General features: G+C 36.5%; 2 protein-coding genes across 4 annotated transcripts; one reads left to right on the plus strand and one right to left on the minus strand.

The window, feature by feature from the left end:
- The first annotated feature begins 25 nt into the window (after positions 1 to 25).
- Positions 26 to 2655, plus strand: Vha26 (V-type proton ATPase subunit Vha26). The gene is made up of 4 exons (XM_022071377.2): positions 26 to 197; positions 322 to 497; positions 919 to 1087; positions 1470 to 2655. Exons 1-4 carry the CDS (start codon positions 165 to 167, stop codon positions 1770 to 1772), a joined length of 681 nt encoding a protein of 226 aa, XP_021927069.1. The 5' UTR covers positions 26 to 164; the 3' UTR covers positions 1773 to 2655.
- A 1688-nt stretch (positions 2656 to 4343) lies between these two features.
- On the minus strand, positions 4344 to 14936 carry LOC110833343 (mitochondrial glutamate carrier 1). 3 transcript variants are annotated; one of them, XM_022071302.2, is made up of 8 exons: positions 14275 to 14936; positions 12423 to 12557; positions 12246 to 12301; positions 11911 to 12004; positions 11394 to 11521; positions 10124 to 10309; positions 8614 to 8770; positions 4344 to 8233 (listed from the first exon to the last, which is right to left on the minus strand). In XM_022071302.2, the coding sequence occupies exons 1-8, from the start codon at positions 14301 to 14303 to the stop codon at positions 8089 to 8091; spliced, it is 930 nt and encodes a 309-aa protein (XP_021926994.2). In that variant the 5' UTR covers positions 14304 to 14936; the 3' UTR covers positions 4344 to 8088. The 3 variants fall into 3 exon arrangements, with proteins under 3 accessions (XP_021926994.2, XP_021926996.2, XP_021926992.2); XM_022071304.2 differs by having other exon boundaries at positions 12423 to 12522; positions 14275 to 14935; XM_022071300.2 differs by lacking the exon at positions 14275 to 14936 and adding an exon at positions 13697 to 13811.
- Between the last annotated feature and the right edge of the window lie 714 nt (positions 14937 to 15650).

Raw genomic sequence — 15650 nt, forward strand, 5'->3', positions numbered from 1 at the left:
AAACATTTATGGTGTTTGATTTGACAGCCGTAGCTGTCCCACGATCATATGATCGCATACTGTCTTGTACTGTAAGGACGATTTAGAGCAAATAATTTGTACAAATTTTCAGTACATTTTGTTTATGTTATAGTTTTTAATCGTTATTTAGCTTATATAACAAAATGGCTCTTAGCGATGCTGATGTTCAAAAGCAGGTCAGTAAAATAAGCTTTCTTGTCATATCTACTTGTGAGACCTACTTTACTACTATACAGGAGTAACATACAAAACTTGATATTAAAAACAATCATGCATTTGCCTTGTAATGTTTTGTTTTAGATTAAGCATATGATGGCGTTCATTGAGCAAGAAGCCAATGAAAAAGCCGAAGAAATCGATGCAAAAGCGGAGGAGGAATTTAATATAGAGAAAGGGCGACTTGTACAACAGCAGCGTTTGAAGATCATGGAATATTATGAGAGGAAAGAGAAACAAGTAGAGCTGCAAAAAAAAATGTATGTACCTTCATATACCCTTACTGTACTTATGAGGTTATATTATTCTATAGGCACCTGCCTTGCTTCTATATTGTCATGTATGTATCAATATTGATGTGGGTTCTAATGCTGTGTGGAATTGAATAGATACGACCATTTCATAGAAATATACAAAAGAATGGTATCAACCTACAAATATTCACAATGTTACAACCCAGTACAATATTGACATGTTTGCTGCTGTGAGAATTTCACGTTATCACTGCAAATGATTAAGTAACCTGCAAACCAATCATTTTCTGGAAATAAAATATGTCAAGGAGTAGCTTTGAATTCTGCATACAGGGAGAATGTTGAGTAATATGAAGGGTGTGTTTTAGAACAACCTGGGATCTCGTGTGATTGTAGTAAAAGGGTTAATTATTTTGTAACATTACAGTCAGTCATCGAACATGCTGAACCAGGCACGGCTGAAGGCCTTGAAAGTTCGTGAAGATCATGTTCGAAATGTGCTAGAAGAAGCTAGACGTCGGTTGGGTGAGGTGACGAGAAATCCCAGTAAATATACCGAGATCCTGAAGTTACTCATTCTACAAGGTTTGCTGCAGGTAATGTTGGGAGTATTACTATCTTAAGTCCATTCATTATACAGTATTTTATCTCACCTATATTTTGTATTCTTCCCTGTGACTAGTATGCAGTCATTGTTATAAATACCAAAAATTCATTTCCATAGCATGTTTACTTTAAGGGCGTTACTATATGTGGTTGCAGTTAAGATTGTACAGTTTTACAGAATGATGGGCTGCTTTGTGAACAGAAATTATTCAGCTCTATAAATAACTTCTTCAGTCAGATACCAGTTTTGTTACAACTCGTAAATGACCCAACTAAAATTTAATTAGAAATTAAAGGTATGGGTTGATTCAAGAAATATTCTGTAAGTACAGTGTTTGAATGCTCTTAATGTTTTTGTTATTCTTTACTTAGTTGTTGGAGGCAAATGTGACACTACGTGTCCGAGAAGTTGACCAGTCGATAGTAGAGGGCCTGCTGCAAGTTGTGGCAAAAGAGTACAAAGATAATACAGGCAAAGACGTGACTGTGAAGATGGACTCGGAATCATTTCTCCCTCCCGACACAACAGGAGGAATAGAACTGCAGGGGCAAAAAGGTCGCATCAAGATCGCCAATACTTTGGAAGCCCGCCTCGATCTTATCGCTCAGCAGCTCGTACCAGAGATACGAGGTGCACTGTTTGGACGCAATCCTAATCGCAAGTTTGCCGACTAGATGCCAGATGCCACATTCTAGTGATAGCTGCATTCCATCTGTATTGTTCATGGGGTGGGAATTTATAGAGGAAGGGAGACATGAAGAAACCTCTTCATTGCATTATATTGGTATTACAGACAACAACAATATTACCCATCAACATGCACCCTTTCTCAGAGCACCACCTTATAAACAGAAATTTTTGTTGTCATTTAGTATTATAGTGTAAGACTTGAGGTTCTCACAGCGGTGAGTATGAAGATTTCTGTCTTCTGGGTTGGTGCGCTGTGTAGTCTGGTCGATGTTAACCAACGTTTCAGAGGTCATACTGCCTCCGTCATCAGGGCGAGGCCGTATGACCTCTGAAACGTTGGTTAACATCGACCAGACTACACAGCGCACCAACCCAGAAGACGGAAATCTTCCTAGTATTATAGTAATTACTTTTGAACATACTATCAACATGTGAAACATTGTGAATTGCATTTTCATTTTAAACAGTTTCACTTCATAAATGTTCTGTCATATAACTATAAAATGTACATTAATAAATATGGACAGGCGGTCAAGTATCTCAGAGCAATATATAATTAGAAGTTCTAATGGCACTTAACTGCCACTTCATCTTCTTGAGTGATCAGCTGTGCCAGTACAGTGAACATATCCATACTGATGTGGCTTATCTCCCAAGAAGACTGGATCACATCTCAGAACAAACTGCAAGTTGACTTGTCTGTCCAGTTATAGATAGAATTACTGTTACTTCTATGGCAAGATGAAAAGAGGTATTTGAAAGATTAATCAAAAAACATAAATATGGTGAAACTGTGTTGTTGTTAGATGTATGTATATATGTATGTACAGCATAGTGGGTATATTAAAACTGAACAAAAAAGAAAAATGTGATTTTTAATTCCATGGAAGTTGTAGCTGACTGGTTAGCACTTCTGCTTTGTATTCTGTAGGTCTCAAGTTCAGATCTCTGACTATCCCGACTGAAGTTTTTCATTGCTTCCAGTCAAGTTCTATAACCACTTCCTTTCATATCCTTTCCAGTTCATCAATTGACGCTACATAGTCTGAGCTACTGACATTAAATAAACCACAAATAAATTCCAATAGAAGTTTAAAAGTTATTCAGCTGGTCAAAATATATCTATGTTTAAAGAATCTGGAAGTTCATCAACAGACACTAAATTAAAACAAACATTTGATCTGTAATGTTTTAATTCCCTAAAGCTCACTGACAACACCATGTCATGTCATGTTCATACTTACTCACACTGCACAACAAAGTTTTAATGGAATATAAGTGTGACAGCAGTGAATGCAGAAACTATGTCAGGGCTTTAGACACATTGCTGGCAACAGAGACCTAATTAATCAAAAGGAATAACATTTCTGCATACACTGCCTAAATACAACAAATCTGATTTTTGATACAGTTCCACACAAATTATGTCAAGACTATTTTAAGTAGGACAGTACATACACAAACTAAATTCACTAAATTAAATAACATTCTAGTCATACTTTTTCAAAGCAACACATTTAGTCCCTGGAATAAATATGGCACTATAAATTAAAATGAGTTAGCACAAGAAACGAGCTGACCCCATGTTACGCCTGCAATATTGATGCTCTGCAGAGAATAACATTTTTACTAGTTCCTTACAGTGTAGTGGAAGGATATGTGGACAGAATGCAATGAAGCTACCACATGAATAGCTTGAATGAAATAACCCTCGGAGGGAACATTAACAAGGTAAATGATTATTGCTGCGATTGAAACGATCCAGTTACCAGTACGTACCGGTAGAAAACTTTACACTTTCCTAACAAACTGTGAATCTCAAAAGACAAGTGGAAATTTTCATTTTACGAGGTCTTATTTTGTAAATCTCTTTGAGATTTAGTATGTTCTTCCTCTCAGTGACATTTGAAGTCCGGTACAGTTATTCAGTAATGGCACAAAGCTATATCAACTACTCAGATTATAACCTATAACTGTTACTGTGCCAAAGCAAATCATAAAGATGTATGGGAGAGAGGCGGTACAGCTCCACATATTCTTAACCTCGGCACTAAATGGAGGTAAGTGAACAGGCTCCATATTCACTTGCTGGTACATACCAAGTAGGATACAGGGTCTCTCAGCTGGTATGAACATGGTATTGAAGAATAATCACCTTCCCCTACCAGGAATTTAACCCTGTCTGTACAGACACTTGTGTTACTGATGGAGATATCATGCAGCACAATTCAGTTGGTGGAACTGAGGAAAACCTTAACTAATCTAATATTAAAATTAGATACCTTCTGAATATATCTTACCAATGTGATAATAAAAAGCATTCCAAAATATTCCATTTTATACCCATATTTCATTTCTGAATAAACATGACAGCATTTTGTATTTCTTTACTTGTTCCTCTGCTGTCCGCTACCTTCACTATATTAATTATTTAAATATGAAATGATGAGTTATAGAATAAGAGAATGTGGAACATATGAAAATGAAAATACACCAGAAGGAAAATATTAAATTTCCCAAAATAGGGAAAAAGAGGGAATATTAATACACATGTCATGGTTGCATTACTATATTAAGAGTAATAAGAACAAAACAATTTATTTTATCATCAGAAATTCATTTCATTCACACCTGCACATCAATATTTGATACCACTCAAGATGTCTATCTGCCTCCTCAAATATTTATGGAGATAATTTACAGTATAAGACAACTACTGTAAATCACATAAAACACACCTACTTCTAGCACAATGCACAATGCATTCCATCATTCACGTTAATCAATTGGCATTTTCTGACAGCTGCTGAAAGTACACCAATTCATGTGTCATTAAATGACTGTAAAGGTACAAAACAAACTTACTTGCTGAAAAACATCACAGATGTACAGAAGTTTTGTGAATAATATGAAGCACTTATTTTGGAAATATTTGAATTAATATAAACTTTTTATTTAACAAAGTGAAATACCTTTGAGAGCCAATTGATTACTTACTTTCAAGAGTTAACTGCTTCAATTTAAATTGTTTACATAATCATACATTTCATTTACACATTTCTCTTCCATGATGCAATGTTTGTGGAGATGATGGTTATGAGCTGGCAAGGATTTAAGAGAAAAGCCAAAGTGTTCTAAGCATTACTAACTTATCACTGTGCCTGCAAACATCAGCCATGAAAGGTAACTATGGATTCAAAAATGAGTTACTACGAAGGGATACAGCATTTCTTTAATAATTGACAATATATTGCTAAAACATTCTCCCATCCATGTGCATTTTTGTTCAGTGAAAGAGACGCAACTGCCACCTACTTGACAAATACTACATTAGGCTTCTTATTGGAATGGAAATCTCGTTTCAGAGTAACAATTAATTTTCAAATTTGAGCAAACAGAAATACAGGAAAACAGAGGTGCACCTAACCTAAGAAGAACAAAATAAACAGCTACTCTTCAACCCCACCTCAGTTCAATTCCACGTGAACTCCCTTCATTGCCACATTCGAGTTTGTAGGTTAGTGCCAATATAACAATCTGTAAATAACTGCCTCTTGAGTAATATTTAAGTGAGTGAATAAACGACTTGTGGAGTCTGCCCAAAAGACCAACACTGACACCTTCAGCTTGCATAGTGACATGTAAAGTTACTTTCAGGCTTAAGCATAGTTATTAATCAAAGTCAATGTGTTAAACAAGTCTCACTCAACTGCCTATCCGTGCACCTAAAGAATGTACTAGAAGTGAACTCAGTTAAAAGCATTTCACTACCTTACTGTACTAAAGTCTGGTACAAATTAACTACGCTTGAAAACAAGCTTACTGTCAATAATATTCTTATATACATACATTTGTATTTTGGTTCAAGAAACCATGTAACTTAAAATAACCTACAAACTCACAGGAAATTTCAGCTGCCTTGGACAAACATCTATTACCACCTTTTCATAATTCACACTGCCATGACCACTTATTTGTATATTCACATAATTTCTACATAAACAGAAAGCAATCATTACCACTACTTTATATAGGAGGCGTGTGTGCATGAAGCACTTCATAACTCACCCTTTTGACTACATGTATGACAAATGACTTGGACCTGGTTGGTTTGTGAGTTAAGCACAACTTAATGCACTCTGCTATACTCCAATTTAGAAAATAATGCTCTTAATTAGGCACCCAAAACTTTGTAAAAACAAAAAGTTGTCAGTGGAAGCACGGTTCCGGAGAATTTGACGTAAATACGTCTATACGGAAAGGAATTTTATATTTTGGCTTTATTCTAAATATTTCCTTTATACCTGCTTTACAATTGAGTAAAGTTTAAGACTTTGCTTATTTAACTTGAATTAGTTACGCTTAAGATGGGTCTGTGGTAGCTGAATGTAAGGTAATGTAATGTAAGGTAAGGTAAGGTAATTTATTGTAAGGCAAGGTAATGTAATGTAAGGTAATGTAATGTAAGGTAGGGTAATGTAAAGTTTTATAGGTAACAACAATGCCGAGTAAACAGATGACGTTTCCTAGGTAACAAAAATGCCAAGTAAATAGATGTTCCTTAGGTAACCATTATTGTCGATTTGTTGATAAACAGATGAAGTTTCCTAGGTAACATAACAATGAAGTTACACTTTTTCGTTTCCCAGGTAACATAACAATGAAGTTTGACGTTCCCTAGGTAACATAACAATGTAGTTACACTTTTTTGTTACTAGGTAACCATTGTTATGTTACCTAGTAAACAGATGACGTTTCCTAGGTAACATAACAATGAAGTAACACTTTTTTGTAACACTTTTTTGCAGAATGACCCTTCCTCATAGACGTATTTACATCAAAAGTTTGTACAAATAAATAATATCATTATACAACAAAACAATCATTAATAATCCAAATACTAATTATAAATAAAATTAACAACTAACAGATATGAGAAAGCAAAATGTTAATGCACCCTGTGCTACTGAAATGTATGCCTTCCCTTGGAGGGAATCATTACATCCTGACAAAATATTACAAGATTCACAGCGGTAAATGTGGAAACAAATATCAAACAGATAATTCAGATTCAAGAGACACATGGGAGAACCTATAGAAACTGAAATGAAGTGCCTGTTATCATCTGATTTCAACCAAAACTGGAATGTTTCAACAAATTATATCACAACTCCCCAATATTGAACAAAATAAAAATACATGCAGTGATTCTGAAGTCTGTACATGTTTGTGGGGGGGACATGGCAAATCTAATAGGAACATTTTTGCAGCTTTCTGCTGTAAATGTATCTAAAAATGTAACAGATATTATAATAAGTTAGTATCAAGTTAATACCAAAAATGCAGAAAGTCTAGAAGTAAAATATAACTTAAATTAGAGAGACTTCTTCAGCTGCAAACATATTAAAAAATTCAAAATGCAGAATCTTATTCTATATGCCTTCAACACTGTTTTACTTTATCATGAGTGAGAGCCAATAATGAAACCAAGCATATAAAAATGAGAAAAATAATAAAACATGAACTTCCCACGGATACAGCCTGGGCCTTTGATGTGAAAAGCCAGCGTCTCATCACATGAGGCACTATACAGCCAGTTTAAACATGTAACATTACCAAATTATTCTTCCTCATCTAAACAGGTTAAAGATAGTTATAAAACTGTAATTCAAGAGTACAGACTAAAACACATCAACCATGGAAATTTAACAGGCAGAACTAATGGACAGGAGCTTCACCTGAGGTTAAGAAAAACTCTGGACAAGGTGGCAAAGAGAAAACCCTTGATAATTGCATTGGTATTTGACCTCTGACAGGAGAGACTGCAGCCTGCACTGCCAGAGATAACAACAGCTCAAGAGGAAGCATTAATACAATTTACACAGAAAATACTCAGCCTTAAGAGCACAAGAAATGTGATAGCTGCTACATTTCTATCACCAGCCTGCATTAACATTACTTTCCACAATGACCAGTCACATTTAAAATGCCTGTGAGCATTCAAACACAATAAGGCCCTCAAAAACTTTGTTTTGTTTACAGGATGCCATACGGTAACTCCTGTATTCATTTATACAGTGATTCATATACTCATCTGCACATTTTGTGAGTACATGTATGAAGAGAGTGCACTATATACAAAACATCTGATAACACAAGCTAAAAATTGCCATAGTTATACTGATATTTAGTTACGACTATCACATAGACATGTCTAGGAACATACAGGCAAGGGAAGGAAGGGCTTATTGTCTTCGTTGCAGCTCGAAGCCTTAGAGAGAAATAGGAGAAGTAGTAGTTTTAAGACTCGTTCGTACCCATGAGTTTTTCCGCTACGCCAAGGAAGTACACCATCTGTGCAATGCCAAAGAGGGGAGCAATCACAATCATACGGCAGGCTGCACCTCGGAAGAACACTGTTGGCCCCTCATTCTTGAGAAGGGAGCTATAATAAAATCATCAGCATGCAAGTAATGCACATATAAAAATCTCACAATGCCTTGAAAATAAATAAAGGTCCTCAGATATAATTTACATGAACAGATGGGGAAGTGGATAATTAATTTTCAATTCAGGAGCCTGAAAGGGTTGCTCAGTGGTGATTATACGTATCACCAGCTTTAATGACCAGTAACTGAATTTTTCTCAGAGCGTATTTTCATGTTCCATATGATTCTCAGTGTAAATAATAATTATTTCCCTAAACAGGGTAACCAACTGATCATCATCATTGAGATGAGTCATGTTTCCTTTGAGGACCAAATTCTTAAATCTTATTTATATGAACAACATATCTGAGGGGTTAAAGAGAGAAGAGTTACTCACATGAAGGCATCAGTGATGCCCTTATATGCAACCTCACCCTCTGCCCGCTTCAATAGCTGCAGTCGTGTTTTTACTACATCAAATGGGTTCACTACAAATGCTGAAGTAGCACCTGCTCCAATGCCAGCCAGCAGGGAGCACCAGAACACAGCTTCTCCTGCATCAGAACACCACAAACTATAGCTCCCAGCACAGAGGAATTTAGTTGTAACACTTCCACAATTATATGAGAATTCAATTTCTTCTATGTAAGGTTCCCGTCCATTCACTGGTCATATATGCTACCCCATATAACAGCGGTGAGCATTTATTTACACACAAGAGCCAAACAAAACTATTTCGAAGTAGATACAGTAGGACACCGCATATACGGCAGGTTAGGTACCAGACCCCCGCCAAATAGCGAAAATCGCCGAAAAGCGGATCTTTACTTTTTTTCACTTGCAAATGCATATCAAAGCCTAATAAGATGTTTACGCTATCATATAGTAAGTGCACAATAGCGCTAGGCCTAAGAAAACAATATGAAAGTAAAATGAATATCAGTAGTACACACATTGCTTACCTTAAAATATTTTCGTCCTCAGTTTATAGTGATTGATGAATATAAATTTGAAAATTAATATGTTTATACTATGTAATAACTTTGAAAAATTTCCAGAAATACAGAGACACGCGGAGCGCACAAAAGCCGTAAACAGACTGAATCAGCGATGAGGAAATATCGCCGGACACACTTCTCTGTGTCAGCTGTTGAGCGCGGGGGGGCCCAAAAAGTGGGGCCCTACTGTATATGTATGCAATTGAGAAGCGCCATATTAGCGGGGCCCTACTGTACATGCCACAGGGCTTGTAAGAAAAACACTATACTTCATACAATCAAAATAGTTATCAAGATTCAATTCTGAGTTCTTCTAAAGCTTATTTTTTTTTCTTTTACTGTCGAGGAGAGTGTACTCTCCTGTTAACTGTAACAATATCTCTCTGAATATACCGAAAGGCATAATTGTATTTTTATTAATTAATTAAGACAGGACATCCCAAACTTTGATGGTGTACCCAAGAGTAACAGCATGCATTAAAACAAAACTGGAGTGGACCACACTTGAAACCAACACCCAGTCATAAGTACAGTAAAATAACCCACACCGAATAGTGAGTGAACTGAGCAAGCCCCAGAACCAGCTGGATGTGGTAATGAAGAGAAAAGTCCCAACCCCAGCCAGGAATCAAACCCCAGTTATGCAGCCTGCAAAAACCAGTGAGTTTAATGATGAAAATATCCCACGTAACATAATGTACACAGCTTTTGTAAGATGAGGGGGAAATTTATCAACTTTATCCTTTTGCATACAGATGTGAGGTTCTCAGAGTCTCGTCATTGATGTCAGTCTTCTGGGCCATGCAAGCAGATACCAATATTTTGGTGGGCTAATGATGAAGGCAGCAGGCCATATCCACACAGCATCACAACCCAGAACACCACAACTTACAGGAGACAATTTCTTACCTGATCCATCCTTCTTCCTGGGACCAAGCGCATTAAGGTGGGCAAACAGAGGGAAGTACACTATTGAGAAGCTGACATCACGGAATGCAGTAGCACCAACCCCTTTGTATAACCCCAAGATGCCCTTTGTGCGCAGCAATTCCAGTGTGATTCCCAGCGCTGTCTGCCGGGGTACAACCACGCCACCTGACAATCAAATTCTCCATTTACTCTTTTCCAAGCCTAACATAGAACACAGTGATAATTGCATGCTGCAGCTAATGTACTAAAAGGCAGGTGCTTAAACAAGTATCACACCATGTATGGTGGGGGGAGTGGAGTTTGAGCTCCATATTCTTAACATAAGCACTAGATGGAGGCAAACAGCTTCACAGATAGGAGGCTGGGTAGGCCCAGTGCTGGTCTGGCAAAATACAAAATTATACCCTGCCTGGAGCTGAGCCGTGGTTTTCCAACCAACAGCCTAGTTACAATACTGAATGAGTCATTCCTGGTGCCAGTGAACTGAAACAGGAGAAAGAAAGAAAGAAAAAAAGGCTAAGAATAGAATCTGTACACAGTAAATTTAAATGCCAAAACAAAAGGCTTGTCTCCATGATAAAAGAACTGGTAGGCTCAACACTACCAATTGTGATGGACAATAAGTCTCTAATATTTTCTGTCTTCCTCACAACCTTTACTTTGTTATTTCTTGCCAACTCTTACTGCACTTCCTTAGATCTTTCAGCACCTGACTGAACCATTTTTTTCTGAGTCATCACATAAGTCTCTTGTCTTTAAATTCTGAACCTAACTCCTTTTTCAGTATCCTTGATCAGTCTATTGCTTTTAAAAGTTCAAACTGTTGTAGCTGTTTATCTTCAAATTCTATTAACAAATTTTGGACTCTCTTCTGTAAAAATGTATTCTGTCACTTGTTTTCTGGGTCCCCTATCAATTTTAAGACTACAAAGGATGATGACAATTTGCCACATGGAGACAGCCTGACGCAGTAGCTTCACTGTCAAATGTTGGGAACAAATATTTTGTTACATTTATTAGGTATTTAACAATGCCTTTTCAACTGAAAAGGTTATATTCCATCAAATGAGTTGTGATGATTATGAGAGGAGAATGATTTTGAAGGTTAGGTTGTCCTGGTTTACTTTAGGGCACTATTCCAACATTTGCTTGGAGTCTGAGGAAAAACACAAAGTCAGAGTCATAAAGCAGTCCAGATTAAAGCTGGGTGCCTAGTGAATAAAACTCCAACGAAGTGATAGAAACTCACCCTGTTTGGAGACCACACGTCCTGCATCCTGTAACTGAATTTTGAGAAGTTCCATTGGTGTGGTAATGATTATTTGGCACAGGCCTGCCAATCCACCAGCAGCCATCTCCCGTCCCAGAGGCAGGCCTCTACAAAACAAGAAGAAATCCTATCAATCACACAGAATAAAGACAATACACATGCACACACAAAACCTTATTTCTTGGAACAGAGGCCAATATGTGAAAGCAAGACTGTTCCCATATTTTACAAGATCTACCAAAGCATAAAAATAACTCCAACGGATGTCACTGAAGCATTTTTATTTATGCAAGAAGAGGGCTAAAATGATATAAAGAATATCCTGGTATATCCAAGCTATCACACTGTCATGATGTGAACATGTTCATATCCCATGGAGATAATGACACTGCATACGCATCGTGTGGTAACAGTGTTTTATGTTTCAGCACAAAATAGTGCAGATGGAAGGAAGACCTTCATTTGTCAGGCAGGCTATTACAAAATAACCCCTCACCCGCCCGGTGTGCTGAGGTGATGTCTGAAGAAGTCGTTGGCAGCAAGTTTGATAGCTTTCTCTGGAGTAATCAGCACAATGTTGACAGCAGAACCTGTGCACAACACACACCTCGGCTCACACAGCAACCCATACGTCACACGTTAAGGTTTGCAAAAATGTAAAAGCTTATATTACATAGGTACTACTGGGCTTTAAAGTATTGATTTTATTAAGTATAAATTTCCATTAAAACTTATTTAAAAATTTATTACAAATATATAATAGTCATGGTGCACACTAAACTCACTTGGTTAGTGGGGATGCAGTGTCTCAACACATGTAGTTGCACTCACCTCGATACATTCCAAAGTATCCTTCAGCTCTGTATGTCTTCCGGAAGCAGTCCAACCTGTGCACACATAGATTCAGTATTCAGTGGGATTTCAGTTCACACAGCAGCAAGTGTAAAGATGGCTTTGCCCTAGAGAATTCTCTTATGGACTACCATTGGATCACTGATACTGACTCACATTGAACGATACTGACGCTCGCCATTTTGTCCAATCTGCTGATTCTGCAGCCGTGTCTTCACTAGATCCAGCGGGAACACACACGATACTCCGATGATTCCTGCAATACCGCCATTAATAATTTTGGGAAGTAATCTGCGCAAAAAGTAATACATTGATGTATGAGACTGGCTTGTAATGTAAATGGGAAAACAAAAAATGAATACAAATAATGTCATAATACAGTGTTCCTTGCAAATAGGATTATCAATAAATTCCCTGCTTTTATTAAACGTGAAGGTTCATCACTGTTCACAAAAGCCTGCACTTTGGATACATTTCTGATCTTCCAATCCAAACTACATATTCATATCACTGATACTGTCTTGATCTGATACCACAGCAAAAAAGAAAATAAATTTCCTAATGTAAAATCTAAAGCATCAAATATGGCTCAATTTGTCACTCCACAACAAAGCCTAACAAAGAGCAAATAAGAGAACTCCATTACATTATAAAATTAATTTTAAAATATTACAATTATCCATGTCAATATGCTTTCAGGCAACAGATGTAAAGACAAGACTTCTGCTGTTACAAAATACATTGCAAAATATTTTATTTTGCACAAAGAATGCACCAAAAACTACTAAAGGACTTAAATTCATGCCAAATTTTATGGATTTCCAAATTATCTGATCACTAGTTCATAGTCTTCTATATAAGTGCTGAGTTTCAGACCTCTGTACCATTTTCAGTGTGCTAAATTGTGTGACAGGCACTTCTGAATCATCATTTGGCCCAATTCATACCAGGCTCTCTAAAATTGTAACAGCAAGTGGCATATCTGGACTAGCGCCAATGCCAAGCATTAAAAACATTCCATGGCTGACTCTTTTTTGAAGACAAGATTATATTCATATTCACCAACTCAAATTATACCTGCTAACAAGCCACAAACAAACTGTTTGCATTCAGTTCTAAGTGTGATAATTAATCTGTATGTTAATGTCAGGGGACAAACAACAATTCAGACACAACAACTTTGTTAGTGAACTTGTAGCAGAGTTATCATAAATATATCAAGATCAAATAGAAATGCTCCAGCATTATGACATCTGACATATTTAGGTATTTCCTGATTTGAATGCCACCAGCAACAAGGTGGCCTACCAACCACACTGGTTTATCAGTAACACTCTAAACATGTACTCACACATCTAAAAATTACCACTTTCATCTCTGTTATGTACCAAGTAGCTAGAAGTTTATGTCAAATAAAATAATTTTCTTACGGGTAATTAGATAATTCCAGTCTTGACTGAGTAATTAAAAAGCATGCAGAATGCTGAGATAATGGTAAATATATGTTTTCATCAATGAAATAGTTCAGCAATCTATTTACGTAACGGCCCTGAACTATAATCCAACAGCTTATCTTCTCTGAAGAGCTGATAGAAAAAAAGTGACCTATGTAACAAAGCCAAGTTTTATTGCACATGATATTGACAACTAAATTACATTAACAGAAACACAAGACATGACAACAAAGTCACATACTGAAAAATTTAAACCTATTGGGGAAATTATTAGTAAGGAAAGATAACCAACGCAGATAATTACCTGCTGTAAAAAGTCACTTACAAAATACAATAAAACTGTAATCAAACCACGCCTATGAAAGCAAATATGAACGCTAAGAGGAAACCGACTTGCCACAACGCGTGCTCGTTATGGTTTCGTACGATGAGGCACAAAATAAACATACAAAAGAAATAAAATACAAAACAAACCAAAGTTAGTTAATTATTTTAAAGGGAACTGGAGGTATTGGCAGTAGCAACCTGTAATTTAACCTGGTGATTTTACTTACTTAAACTGCCGCTCGCCTCTTTCGCCCATTGAATATTATACTCTAAAGTATATCAAATATTAAATACAGGAGATAAAAAATTGATCTTGTCAGGACTAGACAAATAATTTAAAAATTCACAACTGAAAAACAACTAACCCAACATAACCGCAAATGGCATGCACTCTGGTGCGTAAATAGAACACGAGTACTCACTGGTAATACCAACATGCTACTGCTACAAATATCCCACATTTACCTTCGAATAATGACGGGTCGTAAACTTCGTATTCTGGCCAGAATAAAATTTTCTATAGTTTTCACTGATCCAGCACTTCGCTACTGAGTAAAACAAGTTTTATTGTGCCATAAAGGAAATTATCAAAATTTAACTGATATAGGATTACTTGAATTACCTACTATTCCCAGTACTGTGGGATTTAAGGTTAGGGGAGGTTTAAGTGAATATGTCCAGTAAAAGTCCCAACCACCCTTGTGGTATTGATAAATATCACATTTTTCTGTGTTGTTGTAATGTGTATGGCAAAGAATTGCAATGAATCAACTCCCTGTATATAGAGTACAAGTTATTGAATGGATTCATGCCATAATCACCATTAAATCAAACATGCAGAGGCATAACCCATTATGTACAAGAGCACATATTTTCTATACCAATCAATCAATATATATATATATATATATATATATATATATATCTGTACCTACCGTAGCATTCACTGGGGAGAGAAAAAACAAAAAGAAGCCAATGCAGATGGATTTTTGTCAAGATTCAAAACTGGCACCTCAAAAACATGAAATGGTCTAAAATCAAGTACAATTTAAGGTTTTCATGGCAGCGAGTGTTAGGATGGATGTCTTCTGAGTTATTGCACCATGTAGTCTGGTATAAGATTCATATCACCCTCTTGATGAGGGCAGCAAGGACCTCTGAAATTTCAAAAACCTCTACCAGTCTGCACTGTATAACATAAAAGACAGCCGTCTTCTGGTCTAAAATTCCCGGTACTTCTGACCTGGATTTAGTCTGAGTTTGAGATCAGTGAAAGAAATGCTACAATTAAAGTTAACAGACTTCTCATAACCTCTAGAACAAACGTTGCATGTTATCACTGTAACAGCACCAGCACAGAAATACCTAGCTCTTTGAAGGTGAAGCTGATTCAAATAATATTTAAGAATGCAATCCATACTGTAAAGAAAACACAACTTGTCTCCACAACAACAATCAGTTGGTTACAGCTATTAAGGGAACCACTTGCTGCTTACTCCAAGAATCATATGAAATAGATACTTTGCAGGCAAAACATAGAATTGGTTGTTAAAGCAGGTAGTACATTAGTTCTCACTGATCTTTTAAAGGGTTAGATACTTAA

The sequence above is a fragment of the Zootermopsis nevadensis genome, unplaced genomic scaffold (genome assembly GCF_977971745.1).
Source record: "Zootermopsis nevadensis isolate Lab colony 2312 unplaced genomic scaffold, Znev_1.0 Znev_ptg000012l, whole genome shotgun sequence".
Taxonomy (NCBI): domain Eukaryota; kingdom Metazoa; phylum Arthropoda; class Insecta; order Blattodea; family Termopsidae; genus Zootermopsis; species Zootermopsis nevadensis.